The sequence below is a fragment of the Cupressus sempervirens genome, chromosome 11 (assembly GCF_028749045.1).
Source record: "Cupressus sempervirens isolate cs-2001-9-10 chromosome 11, ASM2874904v1, whole genome shotgun sequence".
NCBI lineage: Eukaryota > Viridiplantae > Streptophyta > Pinopsida > Cupressales > Cupressaceae > Cupressus > Cupressus sempervirens.
The window spans coordinates 741,686,524-741,703,856 of NC_143128.1; the positions used below are offsets into that span (position 1 = coordinate 741,686,524).

General features: G+C 36.1%; 1 protein-coding gene across 5 annotated transcripts in view; it reads right to left on the bottom strand.

Annotated features, from left to right (window-relative positions):
- LOC149531765 (P-loop containing nucleoside triphosphate hydrolases superfamily protein) overlaps window positions 1–17,333 on the bottom strand; it is a 73,814-nt gene that overhangs the window by 26,313 nt on the left and 30,168 nt on the right. For all 5 annotated transcript variants that reach the window (XM_089811373.1, XM_089811377.1, XM_089811375.1 and 2 more), the window contains exons 8-9: window positions 650–893; window positions 61–249 (exon numbers count right to left, since the gene is read on the bottom strand). In XM_089811373.1, the coding sequence (XP_089667499.1) occupies window positions 61–249; window positions 650–893 (433 nt within the window). The remainder of the gene's footprint in view (window positions 1–60; window positions 250–649; window positions 894–17,333) is intronic.

Genomic DNA, 17,333 nt, shown 5'->3' on the forward strand with positions numbered 1-17,333 from the left:
AAATTATGAATAAGCCCTGATCCTTTTCTCTATGTTTGCTATGGCCAGCACTTTGATTACCTTGTCCTCTTTCTTTGTCACTATTCTCTTCTTCACTGCTGGACCCTTCGCCAATGTCTGTAGGATTAGCATCTTCTCTTGGATTTCCTCGAAAAAGTTGTATAAAGCTCTGCTCCAGCTTTTCATTGATTGAATACTTTGTATTCTGAAGTGTTTTTACAAGGGCTTCACCCACGTCAAGGGTATTTCCTAAATAAACAGAAAACAATTTTCCCATAAGCTTGGAGCGATACATCTACCAAATAATTTGACTTGGAAACTGAACAATAACTCAGGATGCAACTGACAAGGCCATCCGACTATGTAAGTTAGCAGAAAAAGGAGAAGGGAAGAGTGATATTTGAAAAAACCAAGGTGATAATTCGAACCAGCACAATATCCCAAAAGCTATAATGATTACAAACTACATTCTCTTATGTTAATTAATCCTCTCCTACACTACTCTACCCTGTAATCTGTAGTTCATTTCCTTGCCTAATTATAAATATAAAAGATACATAGATAAAAGCATCTCAATAAAAAAGAATCAATGACAAGTTGCAGGAATGTTGGAGACCTATTTGTTAGCATGATGAAAAGGACGAAGTACCTTGTTTTGCTTCTGTTGCTCCATTACCATCTCCTTGTTTGGAAAATTGAACCATATGATCATTAATGTTAATGTAAACAGCATCCTTGTCATACAGGAGATCACCAAGATCTGACATTGGTGCATAGAAGAGTTTCTCTTTCTCACGCAGTCCTTTTCTCTTTGCTACTGAGGGCAGAGGGCATGGATCAGGTAAACTAGCAACACCAGCCAAATGACAATCCCCAACACCTGCAATGTGTACCTGCCAATGACTTCAAAGTGTCAACCAAAACTGCTTCTTAACATATAAAAGATTTGAGAATATGGTATTATGGGTAGTTTCGAGATGACAGTTCTATTTACGGCTTGCCCTATGTTGTCATAAGTTAGAACTATACACCTCAATACATTTGTCTCATGGTCGCTTCATTTCCAATTACTAATAGCTAGTGTAAACTCAGACATTACTGGTCTAAGCAATGCAACATGGTTTGAATTCATGTCCATGATAGGTGCTTCATTTGGAATATACTGAATCGAAAAACTATCATTGTGTCCATTGTTTAGTAGGTTTGATTCTTTTTAGTTCATAATATAAGTTCTTAGAAAATTAGCTTGAAAGTATTCAGTTCCAGACGAATAATTTATGACAATTAATTTTCAAGTACTCAGTTTCTGTAAACTATACATAGCAGATAGTACATGATATCAGGCACATTAAAATCTTAGAATTTTTTCTTTTTAATTCCTTTTAATCTGTACCAATAACCCTAACCGTAAGAGTTTATGGGCTCCATCCATACTAAGCAATAACTAAAAAAATGTAAACCCAATAAAACCCTTGCTGGGGCTGCTACCTCTCAACCCCATTTCTCAGCCCCCAAACCCCTAATCCACCACCAACACCAAGACTCCATGGAACATCGGCAATTTTTAATTTTCAATGTCCACAAAATTAAGGTTATAGTCCTGCATTTCCTATTATTCCACTAGTAAAATCAAGCTGTCTATTTGAGGTCTTCTGGGTCATGATGTAGTATAGTGATTTTTTGTTTCATCTTTTGAGCTTTGTTGATGGCATTTTACATGAAGTGTAAGTTGCCTAGTCACCTTCTCCTCATGTGGATTGAGACAGCATAAAAAGATAAGCTTGCCATCAAATTGGAGATCAAGAATACTGGTCTGGATGCAGGTGAGGTAACTTTGACTTCTGCATTGACCAATGTGAAGGATGGTGGATTGGTTGTTTAGTTTAGATTGTCATAGTTGTCAGGTTCTGTTTTGGTCAAGGTTTTAGTATGTCTATAGGTGTTTATGTTTGTATCTTCTTTCTGGCCAGGAAAGCTCTTTCTTTGTACCTCTCATTGGCCATGAGATGGTTAAACCAAGCTTACAAGGAGATGGGGGTACTTGGAGACTCCAGTGACTGGTATTGGTACTGGTACAGCTAATTCCCAAAAATAGGAGACAACAATACTCGGAGTTGTTTGATTAATTTAGAATTTCTAGAAAATATCATGACAGAGAATTTTGAAAACAAGAACAATGTTAAGTTTAACATTAGCTTTAAAGTTTAAATACAGAAATGTCAAATGTCATGTGTGAAAGAGTCAAAGAGTGCAAAACTCAAAACATATATTTCATATTAGATTATTGTTACCTATGGAAATTCAAAAGTATCGATACTTTGATGCCAATACACATGGCACAAGATATGAGATGTGTGGTTATGAGAAAAAAATTACAGTTCTTTTGAAAGTGGGGAAGGTTTGCGTGGATGTGTCCCTCTAAGATATTTGAGAAGGCTGGAAATGGTGGCTTCCATTATTTCCAAAGGTTGAATTGTTGGTACGCAAAGATCTCTATTAAGATTTTGGCGACCTAGCAATTAGTAAATCATGACACTATAATTGTACATAACTGACAAGTCTTTTTGGAGAGGCAATTGAGCAGATTGATTAGAAGACTATAATGGCTATCATTATCATTACTAATCATAGTTCTGAGATTCTCTGCGAGTCAGGCGAGTACCCCTACTCAGGTCAGCCTTGCCAGATCCGGTATGGCAAGAGGCAAGGCTAAATCTTCATAAAAATTTCAAGGGTTTTTGTTGCTTTGCCAAATCAGGGCCGAGTCCGAGTCTAGGAATTTTGTTACTAATCGATATGTAATAATGATTTGCAAGGTGATGATAGAGTATTTAATATTTATGCCCTATGCTTTTTGGTGGGAAATGCCAATTTCTGGTCAAGAGACTTTGGAGATGGCAACCAAAAGGACCGTATGCATTAAAATGTTTCCAAGGACATCTCTAGTAACAAAGTCCTTTGAGAAATGTCTCAAGGGGTAGGAGACAAATCTCTTGGTAACTATGGATTAAACTCTAAAACAACATTTGCCTGTATATACTTATGATATAATGCAAAAAGCATGAAACCCAAGTCCATTTGTATCAATGTAACCCCAATACTAGGGTACGTTGGGATGGCGAAACGTCGGGACAAGTTTTTGAAACAGGGAGAAAATGGGCCTCATTTTTGGGATGACGAGGGGACGGCCAAGGGACGACGGCAAGGGGAGGATGGGGAAGGGAGGGGTGTTGTGTAGTATACATATAGAACTTGAAATGCTTGTTATGAAATGATGTTTCAGTACAACATACAAAATTAAAATACTTGAACATAGAAAAATTGCAACATGAACTAGAACCATTGAACATTCAACATAGTAACATTCAAAAATCAAAAGTCAAGTACACATCCCAATGGCAGCATGGTTGCGGAATGGTGGAGGTGGGGGTACTTGGGTACACAACTACTCGATGCGGGGACATCTCGAGGACGGATACTTCAAGGTTTGGGAGGGGGCGCAAGTACATGTGTTACACTGATTTGTATATATCTTAGATTTACATTTATAAGATTAAAAAAAAAATTTATTTCTTTTATATTATTTTTATAAATGGCCTGAACTAGTTTTCAAATTAAATTTATCTTTATATATGATTGTTTGTATAATAATTATTTAGATTTATTGAGTTTAATGATAGAACTTAACTATGAATAATTTAATTGATTTCTAATTTTAAAATTTGTATGCTTTCAAATTTATTTTATTAAGATTTTTATTTATTTATTAATTTAAATATCATTTCATGATAAAAACAAATGAGAACTGCAGAAAAAATAGAAAGTTAATAAGTACAAACTAACTAACTTACAAAATATAAAGTTATTAATTAAAAGCTAAATAGATGACTTAAATTAACATTATAAGCTAAATATGGGAATGCTACTTTCATAAAGGAGGTGTTATGCACATTTCTTGAGTTGTCAATAGGGGACACACCTGCTGGAGTGTTTGAATACCCTTTTGACAGCGTCTACAAAGTAATAATCTTGAGTCTAGCCACTTGAAGATGCCAACTTCGAGTATTTGAGATGTAATCAAATTCCCATTCTATTCCACGCTTATCTTGGCCAAATATCTACATAAATTGAATAGCATCAAGTTCTAGATGCACCATGTGACTCTTGTTTCTCTCATTATTTGATTCTGATTTAGTTGTTTGTTAGATAGAGCATCCTTATGTGTTGTAGATCCTAGAAATTAGATATCTCATTTCCACAGCAGTCGCTTACAATAGCATCACTTTATGCCATAAAGGTCTGCTTGATTCCATCCAAACAGTATACTGGTACTCAGACTACCTTTTTTGTGGTCTTGTCATTGAGCTCAGATGAGTTTGCGAGAAATAAATTGTTTGCATTCCCAACTGAAATCATGTGTTGGAACTTGGTTCCCAAGAGAACATCTCCAGAAGAAAAAAAAACATACAAGGTCATTGGTGTCAAGTTAAAATTAAAAAAAATCTTAGAATGTTCCATCTCACTTTGTTGTAGGCTTTGGTGCTATCAAATTCGGTGTGTGCATTATACTATAGGTTAGATTGATTACTTCCAATATTTATTCTCTTTTATATAGCCTCCTTTCTCTTCAAAGATTATGGAGAGCAATATTGTTGCAAATGATTAGATTTCTTACAGATTGTACTATATATGTCTTTTAATTTTCAGAATGTAATTCTTACTGATTTATGTATCTTATTTGCAGGTTGTAATCAGATTATCAATAATCGTTTTCTTATCAAATGTAGAAATGATGCCTCAATCAATATTGAGAAATACTAATTATTATTTCACAAGTTTGACACTGATTTTTGATGCTTGATCTCCCAGAAACAAACATTAATTGATTTTGGTATTCTTCTTTGAAGATCGGATCTGCAAATAGATCTATGGAAGAGGTATGTCCCACGAGCAGACATGCCTCCACAAAGTGAAGGCATGTCAATTCATGGCCTGCCCATTCAAATGGGTCATTTTGTTACAGTTTAGACAACCGATCATTTATTGATTTTATGCATTAATTATGTCTTTAACTGTTGAGTTTTAAGATCGCTACAAATGTAATAGCACTGCCTATAAAGTATGTATTTTCCAAAGGCAGCAATCTCTCTCTTATTTATAGTGGATGAGACATGGAGAGACATGTCCCTTCATGGGAGTCTATTCATATACTCTTTAAATTAATATCATGACATTTATATATATATATAGTCTCATTATATTAATTTCTCTAACCTAATAATACTTATATATATATATATAATCTCAACGTGAGAACATCTTTGGTTAGAAGATATACACTGTTTAGATATCATCTCGTGATATCAAGAGTAATTGTCTCTTAAATGTCAAGTCACATGACATTCACCAAGTACTCTGAGTAATGGCCTCCTGAACATTAAGATACATGAATGGTCGAATAGTAGGGCAATAAGGGATCTATGTCGTAAGGGGACCTTTACCTTTATAATAGGTTGAGGGTATGCAAGGGGGTTGGGAGGGCCACTATAGCACTATAGTGGAAAGGGCAGTCTATTGTGCTTGATGAAAGGGGCCGCCCCCCATATATAATTAAGGGTGTGCCCTCAAATAGATTATTGCAAGGCAGATTGTTGTGCCTGCCAGGAAAGACCTAACAATCGTTTATTTGAAATGAAGGGCCGAAACAAAATGTTATGGAATGGGAGCTAGATGCCTACCGACAACAATTTGTTTATGCCAGCCCCTGCCCCTAAAATATGTTTCACCAAGTACTCTGAGTCATAGTTTGCAAACTCTCTGAGTACTCTCAAAGTTGCTAAGTACTCTCAAGTTTTTTTGTTGGGTGAGTACTCTCAAGTTTAACTCTCGCGTATTTATAGATGTTAAAAAAGATAGGTAAAAATGCTAATGCAGGGAAAACATTGGATTAGATGCATTTTTCACATCATTTTAGTGCTATAAAACTATAGATTTTCTCTATAGAAATTTAATTACTAATTTAATACATTTTATAATTGTGTTCTACAAAAAAAAATGTTTCTTTAAGAGATTTTAAATTTTAGTACTTTTTGAATTGCCGAGTTTTCCCCAAGTTTTTGTTGAGTATATGCCAAGTTTTTTCCGAGTTGAAAATTTTGGGCTTGCCGAGTACTCTCTAAGTCCGAGTCTGCAAACTATGCTCTGAGGAATGGCCTCCTAAACATCAAGTCACATATATTCACCAAGTACTCTGAGTAATGGCCTCCTGAACATCAAGTCGCATATATTCACCAAGTACTCTGAGTAATGGCCTCCTGAATATCAAGTTGCATGACATTCACCAAATACTCAAAATGTTCATAAGGTATGCGCACACATATCCTCAATAATACTTAGCATATGAACATTCATGGTTTGTTTAAGGAACTTAATCCACCATGCAAAATATAATCTATCATGATCTACTTAGACATCATAAGATATCCATCATAATATAAGATTAAGTTATTATAAGATCGTCACCTTCCAATAACTTCAATAAATACAAGTGATCGTCATTTGCAATTCGTCACTTCCTCGTGATATACACAGGAGATAGGCCCATTGAAATCATGCAGTCACATATAGATTTTCACACTCCCTTTGAATATCAATCTTCTGAGCTCCTCATCCAATGTTGCCTATTGATGAAGTGTCAAACTCCCTCTGAATCTGATATCAATCTTCCTTTTCTTGCAAGAACATACCTGGAGAGAAAAGAAAAGATCAGTCAAATAGCTCTTATAATACATATAGAAATATAAATAAAAGATTATCTACAACAGTAAATAAAGGTAGTTCTTGAGGTACAATTATCAAAAAATACTTATCTCACTTAATATCCTTTACAGTTAGTATCTCTAGAAATGGCTCATCTTCATGAGGCACTTGGATTATTCATTCTTTGTCTTCTCATAGAGACTTTATTTCAACTTCTTCACATAAATGTAAATATGTTCACAAAAATCATATTTTATTTTTATTTTTTATGTACTTCTATCCTTCCATTTCATGCCCTTTCTATTTAATTAATTCCTTTTAATAATTGGTGTCACTCTTAGACAACCGCCCACTTCAATTTTAAATAGTTACCTTTATTTGTTAATGAACTCCTTTTGCCACATTCCATGGCCAACCACGAATATATTTATTCATATAATTATTATCGCATTCATTGGGTCAACCAACTATGTGCCGATTTAATCATATATTTTATCTGGCTTCATTTTTCAATGGGTCCACCTCCCTACGTGGCATATGACTGAACTTTCATGGATTTTCTTTCTTGTTAAAAACTTCCATCTTCCTTGCATTCATTTCTCAATCAGTATGGTATGACACCATTGTATAATATGTCGCTTGGTTTGGCCAAACAAAAGTTACCATTTTTACATACTCTTTCAATGGTAGCGGGTCCCTATTCACTCACCACCAAGCAATCCACATTTCTTCCTCTACTTATTATCTTGTCTTTTAACAGGTATTGGATATTCTACTCTTTCCTTCCAATAACCATTGACACTGGAGACCCGTATTAGGCATTGTCAACGGTCGCTTACCATATTTTTGAGGACACCACTAGTCTTTGCTTATCCTCATTTTGTCTTGGAATATCGGTCAAAGAATTACATGGCACTAAAACTTCCAATGAAGTTTTAGTGCCATATTCCTTCTCACAGCATCTGCAATGATGGTATTCAAACTGCCTTCATAGTTTGACTTTATTTGCCAACATTGCACCATATTTCTACAGAACTCACTCACAGAGATTAGATGATTATAATACAACATGGGCAGATCATTCCTCCTCGATACAATGCCCCACCACAACCATTAGACTAGTTCTTCACTAATGAAATGATCAGCACTCCTAGTTTGGGGAATTATTCATATATCTTTAATAATAATCCACCTTCCAAATTGTTTTCTTGATTTTCCTCTAAGTCTCTTTGAATGACCTTGGAGTTGGAAGTCACACCTTGCAACATACATGTCCAATACTACAGTAGTGTATTTTATGAATTGCTTTGTCCTCACAATACTCAATGTTGTTGACACAGTTTCCTTCGCACCTATTAGATTTAGGAATCTTCGTTGAGTTGGATTCTTTCTTTACCATCTTCATTTTCAGCCTGGGTCTGATACCATGTTGACTTTTAAGATTGCTACAAATGTAATACCACTACTAGTAAAGTATGTGTTTTCCAAAGGCAGCAACCTCTCTCTTATTTAAATTGTGGATGAGACATGGAGAGACATGTCACCACATGGGAAATGTCTATTCATATAATCTTTTAATTAATATAATGAAATTTATAAATATATATAGTATTTCTTTAGTCTTATTATATTAATTTCTCTAACCTATTAATACTTAGATATATATACATTTATATCTACAATAATATTGACACATAGGTTTATCCGACTAATGCTACCAAACATCAACATTAACAAACATGATCGGTATAGACAATGTAATCAAGTTTGTTCTTATTGTAGTCTTTGCAGAAACAAATATCGGATCTGTACGCAATCATTGAAAATTATTGTTCGATCAGGATTATGTAGGGAACAAGAAATGATAATAATTTGCAAGTAATAACCTCCAAATGCAAATTGACAACATACTTGGAACTTATTATGTTTCGATCAGGTACATGAATGATAATTGAATTCCAACGATTAAATCAATTGACCATATGGTTATAAATAATTAAATATGTATGAATATATATGAATTTACATAGTGTATACTGATATATATACACACATATATATCATAGAATCAATCATCATTCCTAAATCTGACCGAAGCTGTCATTTGTTCAACACTCTCTCTTAGCTAAGGAAGATAAAGTTTAACCAAGTATACATCACAACAATAGGCTCATCTATTGTGAGAAGAGATATCACCTTACTCGTGATATCAAAAGATATGATATGCTCAAGAATATCAAGTCACGTGATATTCTTCATAAAATATCCAAATTATGGTATGTGCACTGACATCAAGTCTCATGATGTCTACCATAACAAATCCTAATATATCCATGGATACATTATCCACCATGATTATCTCATTAGGATCATAATGATCTTCAATTGATATCATTTCTCATGATGTCTTTCAAATGTCCAAGAGATACTAACTATCATGACATGTCCACATACATTAAATCACATGATATCCATCATGATAGTGAGACTAATCATTGTAAAGTCATCACCTTACAATGTCAAATACAAGTGTATGAAAGATCGCCACTTTTCAATAATGTACACAAGGGGGCCCATAAAATCATGGAGTCACACACATGACAAAAGAGTTTACACGAAGTCACCACAGATTTTCTCACATGGTGTTGTCATGGCATCACACACACGACATCCACCATGAACTATATCAGAGTTGGATCCATCATAACTACCCCTAGAGGGTGGAATAAGAATTTCACTTTAAGCTTCTCTCTCACAAAGAAGAATCCAAAAATCTATTTCAAGAAATCACTGATGCTAAGATTCCCTCTTAGCAAGGGCTTCATTCTTCACAACTCCGAGCTAGTCTCAAAATGCACAAACTTTACCTTGGTAAGAGACTTGGTGAGAATATAAGGCGTTTGTTCTTCAGTGATAATGTACCTTGTCTAAAAACCATCTCCATGATCTACTCCCTCTAAATCACTATGATCAACGTCACCAAAGATCCACTTGACATAACTCCTAGCAACTTTGTTTTGATCACAACATTATTCATAGAAGTAGTTTCTCGTACACAAATGTATTTGTATGATTTCATAGTAACATGAGTGAATGTAATAAACTATGGATTTATCCCCAAGCTTGGCGACACCAACATTTATGATAGTGTCACTTCTATCTGAAGCTCCAAGTACATGCATCAACCTCTTGACCTTCTTGTCCAAGGTTGCCTTAGAATTTTTTTGAATGTGATATCAGCGTTTTGACCTCCTCATCCAAGGTTTCCTCCGATAAATCATATGTCTCCCTCGGAATCTGACTTCAAAGTATCAAGTTTTCTTTCCCTTGAGTGCAATTTCTTCTACTCCTTGGTTTGCCTTGAAGACTATCCAAATAGTTAATAAAACTAAATTATCTCAAAGGGAAATGTTAATCATAGAAGCATACAACATTTGTCATCCCACATTATAGCAGGAGCTAATGTGCTTGTTTACAACCTTCTCTCTAGGAAGAGGCTTGGTGAAAATATTTGTCATTTGTTCTTCAATGCTGATGTACCTCAACTAAATACTAATGAAACTATCTTGTTATGATCTACACCCTTTTCAAACAAACTAATCATAATTTGTATATACAATAGACTCTTCCTCTTTGAGAGATGTCTCAATTCAATCCTTAAGAACAACATGTGATGGCCCCTCGCTCTTCAATTTTGAAGACAATTATCATACTGTTACATCCAAAAGATGAATCCATGCCAAAATCTAGGAAATGCAACACTTGAATCTCTTCACAGATTGGGCTGCCAATTTGGATTTTAGAGTATCAATAGAGAGAACCCCCACTAGTTCTAAGTTTGTTTTCACGATAGCATTTGGTTTATTCCACTGTCGTGCTAATATTACCCACCATATGCCTTCAAAATATGCACAAGTTACAACAAAATATATATGCAGTGTATATACACAACTAATTTATACAAAACAACTTCAGATATATTTGTTGACACAAATGTTCAGACATATATTCCAACTTTGTGCAACCACTTAATAAAGAAAACTGCAGATTTTTCATGGAGTGCACAACCAATCATACGTGCAGCATCAACTAAGTACTCTAGTTGGTACACAGGGATATCCTTCTGTATAAACTGTTAAAACCAGCTTAACAATGTCATCAAAATGCATTTTCCAGAATCAATATGGGGAAAACAATCACTAAGAACATATATATAATTTTCCCCTTTTCGCAGAAGTCAAGTTTTTTTGGTGTGTAGTGCAAATCAAGAATACTATTGACATCAGTGACGTGCATCTATTCAGCCCTGCATCTTCATTGTGATTTGTGTATGATGGCCAGAGCCAGAGTCGCTCTCATCATTTAGACTATGTCCATGGCCCAGCAAGGTATTAGCTTTCAAACCAATATCATATCTTTGTTTCAAATGTACAAATTATTTCCCCTTTCCAAGTGACTCAAGGACAATTTTACGCTAATATTATTGATCGTCACTGCCAATTACTATGGTAGCTTGTAATAGAAGTCACATAACTTGGAAATAATACACTGTAATGCTTCGACTATGAATAGCTTATCAATAATTGCCAACAAGTATATTTGTCAGCAATTGACATGCAGTGATGACTCTTCTAGAGTAATTTCCAAATGATCAGTTTGTTTTGGAAATGGAGCAATAACAAGCCCACGCACTTATTACAATGTAATTGGTAAAATACTTGCTTGTTATTAACAAAGACCGAGAGGTCTATATATACAAAAGAATGAAAAGATATTTCCTTAGGAAACCATCGCAAAGAATAAAAAACATTATATTCTAGCTAAAAGAAAGCTAACAGATAATTACAAACTAACTAATATTAGGCACATTCTAAAATTCCCAACAGATTATAAATAGATAACAATTAACTAATAATAGAAGCTTATCTATTTCCGTAATACCCTCCCTTAATGGTTAATCTATCCACAACACCAAGTTGTCCTTTGAATTTAACAAACTTATCAGTGCCAAGAGGCTTGGTGAGAATGTCTACAGTCTGATCCGTGGCAGGAACATATTGCAAGTCTATTGTCTCGTCTTCAACCAGTTGTCGTATATAGCAACACTTAACATCCACATGCTTGGCTCATTCATGGAAGACTAGATTCCGTGCTAACTTGTTAATGCCTTCATTATCAACAAAGTGGTTGGTCCTGTTGGTGACATTTGCATATCCCCAAGCATCCAACGAGGCCAAACAGCTTCACAACTTGCCTTGATTGTCCCTCTGTATTTGGCCTCCGTAGAGGAGATAGAAACTGTTGTTGCTGCTTACTAGCCCGTGTGACGGCACCGCATCCCAACCTAAATACATATCTAGAAGTTGACTTTGTATCGTCAACAAACCCTGCCCAATTTGAATCTGTGAACCCACTAAGTCTAGGTAAAGAAGTCAAAAATCTGTAGTGCCCTTCACCTAACAAAGCATACGCTTTGCTGCCATCCAATGATCAGCCTTAGAAGCTGTCATAAAATGTGAGATGTAGTTGACTGAGACGCTGATATCAAACCTAGTAGCAAAGAGGTAGATGAGGTTGTCTACTAGTTGCCTATATGTAGTATCATCAACGGGAGGAGAATCAAACCTGGCGGATAACTTGAGACCTTTCTCCATGGGTGTAGATGTAGGCTTGCAATCTTGCATATAGAATTTGTCTAATAGAGTTCTCGCATATTTGGACTGAGAGATGAAAATACCAAAAGATTGTTGCCAAACCTCAACACCAAGGCAATAATGCATGAGCCCAAGGTTAGTCTTACCAAAAGACTGACATAAATTCTATTTGATTCCCTGAATCAAAGATGTCAAACTGCTAGCGATGATTAAATTATCCACATAAATAACTAGAAGGATGATGTCACTGTCAGTAATCTTGATGTATAATTTGAGTCTAAAGAACTCCTCTCGAAGCCTTGACCACTGAGGTACTTATCAATTTTCATGTACCATGCCTGAGGGGCCTACTTCAAGCCATAGAAAGCTTTCACTAATTTGAAAACCTAATGTTCTTTATTGGCAACCTTGAAACCAGGAGGTGGCATCATGTAGACCTCTTCTTGGAGATCACCATTTAGGAAAGCACTCTTGACGTCCATTTGATGGACCTTCCAACTAAATTGTGTTGCCATGGCTAGGAGTAATCTAATTGTGCTCATCTTGCAATAGGGGCAAAGGTCTCCTCATAATCAATACCTCAACGTTGAGAAAAGCCGTTTGCAACTACAGGAGATTTTTACTTATCCAAAGTACCATCAGATTTGTATTTGATTTTGTAAACCCATTTGCAGCCAATGGGTTTCTTCCATGGTGGAAGATCGGAAAGGACCCTGGTGTTATTCTTTAGCAGGCTCTGTTGTTCAGATGTCATGGCCTGTTCCCACTCTGGAATTCCTTTAGCCTCGAAATATGTTTGAGGTTCAAATACATTGTTAATGTTGGCTATGAGAGCAAAGTTAACAAACTCTATAGGTTTGCTCTTTTTACGAGCAGTTCTCCCATCAATGAGCTCATCATCACAAAGATCAACAAGTGTCTTGGCCCACCATTTAGGCACGAGAGAAGAATGATCAACATTAGTATCAGGAGATGCACTATGATCAAGTTCCTCATATGAAGAATCTAGATCAAACTCAGGTGAAGCATCTACAAATCTGGGTGATCCTGCAGAAGAAGCTGGAGGTGTCTGTATAGGGATTACTGGTATAACTGGAGCTATTGGAGCCCTCCCATCAGGTGGACCTAATGGAAGTCAAACTCCTAAATCATGAACCTTCATAAGCTGGTCTACTGCATCAAGAATAGGACAAACAGGCATAAATGGTCCTTGTTGCTTATCAAAGACTACATCACAACTGTACAGGAGACGAGATGTCTTAGTGTCAATCAAACGATAGGCTTTGTATAGACTAATGTATCCGACGAGCATGAGTTTCTAACTCTTGGTATCCAACTTGGTGCGAGACGCATCAGGGATCCAAAAAAGAGCAAGAGAGTCAAAAACTTTCAGGTGACTAATTTTGGGCTTGAGACTTGACTAGGCCTCTTCTAGAGTCTTACCTTTGACCGCTACAATGGGTGACTAGTTCAAAAGATAAACTACAGTGTTAACTGCTTCTGCCCATAATTTCTTTGGAACATGTCTGTGTTCAAGCATTGAGCAAGCCATCTCAGTGATTTTTTTGATCCGAAGTTCACCTACACTGTTATGTTGTGGTGTGTAGTTAATTGGCGTTTGATGCCATGAGTATCCAAGAAGCTAGAGAATTCATTAGAACAAAATTCCCCCCCCCCCGTCTGACCTAAGAGTAATAATAGATTTCCCACACTCTTTTTCAACTAAAGGTTTAAACTTTTGACAGAGAAGAAATGCATCTGATTTTGTTTTAAGAAAATATACCCACATTTTTCCACTGAAATCATCAACGAACAACAAAAAATATCTAGACCCAAGAATAGAAGGAGTGGTCATAGGGCAACAAATATCGACATGAACAAGCTGAAGTACCTGAGAAGCTTGCCATGAATCGCCACTAGTGAAAGGTGTGTGATGTTGCTTCCCAACATGGCATGCATTACAAACTCCAAGCTGCTGATTCTGAATCTCTAGCAAACCGAGGACAAGCTCTTCCTGAGCAAGCTAAGAGAGATAATACACATTTAAGTGTCCATACCACTAATGCCAAAGTGTGCTAGCTAGTGACCATCAAGCAGCCATGGCTAAGTCTCGAGAATCCCTGGAATCAACAAGTAAGAAAAGACCATGATCCTCAAGACCTACTACAACAATAGACTAAGTCACCCTATCCGTGATGGTACACTGACGTGAACTGAAGGTGACATTCAACTATTGTGAATATCACAGCAACTAACTAATTGAGAGTAGATTTAGTTTCATCCCTGGAACATAGTATACATCGAGGAAAATGAGATTCCTCTTAGCAAACTAAATCTGAATGTTCCCTTTGCCGACAATGGTGTACTCTTCTCCGCCACAAAAAATAACAAAATCTAAATAAGGCTAGTTGTCAGTGAACCAATCTCTGCAGTGGGTATAATGATGAGAGGCACCTAAATCAATGTACCAGGCAGACGACTTCACATGATCTGCTGGTATTTTAGCCATGAAGATGTAAAAGGTAGATTTTGTTTGCTCAGTGTGCTCTGCATTGTTTGCCTTGAGCTGCAAACCTGATTGTTTGGATTGGGCAGCTAAGCATTTCCGACATTCAACCTTTGTGTGACCAAACTTGTGGCAGTAGTTGCATTGAATGTTCTTCTTCCAGGAGCCTTCTGAAGCTAGAGCAAAAGACTTCTCTTGAGAAGAGTGTTAAGACTTGCCTTTCCTGTTAAATCCATTTCGTGTGCAGATACTTATAACATGTAGTCAATGATAACTATATCTGTATATTGTTCACTCCATCTGCATAGAAGTCTCATTTATAGTCACAATGTTCTGTAGAGATATTAAGCCCTACAAGCAAATACAGATGACTATGGATATATCTGTAAGTTAATTTTTCTCATGACAAAATAAAGATACCAATCTTGCAGAGGTTAAAAGAGTGGAGGGGCTTACAAAGTCCTCCTTCTATTTACTATTGTTGCCCTTGATCAGGTTGAATGTGACTAACTTCAATCCTAGTTTGCAGACATTCCATTATAATGAATTCCTTCTTACAGTTGTTTTACTACTTCATTTGTCGTCAATGATATGGCCCTATGGCCTTTCACAAACTCATGGTTCCAAACTGCTAGAATGCAAATTACTATGAATGGTAACTCAATATTCTCCAATTTCTTAATCCTTCCGTAGATAGTCTCGCATCAACCATGGGTTTTGCATCCCACTGGTCAGCATGTACAGAGGCAATATCCTTCAATCAAGCAAGCAAATGAGGGGTTAAAAATCCTCAAATTATCTTGCTCCTTGTTCCTGCAAACAATGAACATCTATATTCTCTTTAAGAGATAAGTCTCTCAATATGCACCTGTAGAATTCACTACCCTCACTATCATCATCGTTGAATAGAGATCGTTGACCTTGCATAAAAATCATAGATCGCAACAGACTAGCCACGATATTCAGATCACTCATATACTAGTGAGATACACATATGGAAGCGGGATTCTGGAATACATCAGTCATATATTGTGGCCACATTTCTCAGAGACTGTGAGCATATATTAGGCTCATTCATTGGTGATCATGGCATATTAATTTATTTATTGGACTGATAGCCTTCAGTGCTGTTAGTGTCCGGGCACAGGTCTGCAAAGTAATGTTCTCACCGTGGGAAATTTATAGCTTGAATAGATCAATGAGTCACCAGTTGTGAATCATCAACACCTTCGATGCCGTTAAATGAACAGACGTAATCTTGAAGCTCGTGAACTTGGATTAGGTTTTGACCAAGTGGCAATGCCAAACACCACTAATAGCTAATCTGCACTCTCAAATCTAATCGGATCTTCCTTAACAAGGCTCTGATATCATGTTGAGAATGACTAGATTTCTACAGATTTGTACTATATATATCTTTTAATTTTCAGAATATAAGTCTTACTAATTTCTGTAACTTATTCGCAGGTTGTAATCGGAATATGGATAATTGTGTTCTAATCAAATGTAGAAATGATGCCTTAATCAATATTGAGAAATATTGATCATTATTTCACAAGTCTGAAACTAATCTTTGATGCTCGATCTCGAAGGGGCAAACACTAATTGATTTCGGTGTTCCTCTGTGAAGATCAAATCTGCAATATATATCTATGGAAGCGGCATGTCCCATGAGTGGACATGTCTCCACATAGTGAAGGCATGTCAGTTCATGGCATGCCCATTCAAATGTGCCATTTCATTACAGTTTAGACACCAGATCACTAATCGGGTTTATGCATTAATTATATCTTTAACAAACATGATCCGTATGGACAATGTAATCAAGTTTGGTCTGATTGTAATCTCTGCACAACCAAATATCTGATCTGAATGTAATCACCGATAATCATTGCTCAATCGGGATTATGTAGGGAACAAGAAATGATAATAATTTGCAAGTAATAATCTCCAAATGCAGATTGACTATATACTTGGGATTTATAGATGGAGGATTTGAATTATGTACAGTTGAGAAGTTGCTCTTTAATAAGTTAATACGGGTATGCCCTTAAGGTGTCCTGCACCCGTTCTGGGTATGCATTGCCCAGGGGTATGCTTGGATACACCCTGGGTATCTACCTGAGGGTCTGGGTATGCCCAGGTACGTACCTGAGCCTATCCAAAGCGAAAAAGTAACAAAAATATATACATTTTTTACTTTGTTTTGCATCCGAAAACTCTAAGATAATTGATTTCCAAAGATTAGATCAATTGATGATATGGTTATAAATAATTAAATATGTATGTATATATATCAGTATACAGTGTATACTGATATATATACACACACATATATCATCGATTCGGTCATCATTCCTATATCTAATCGAAGCTCTCATTTGTTCAACAAAGATGAACTTAGCAATTGACTT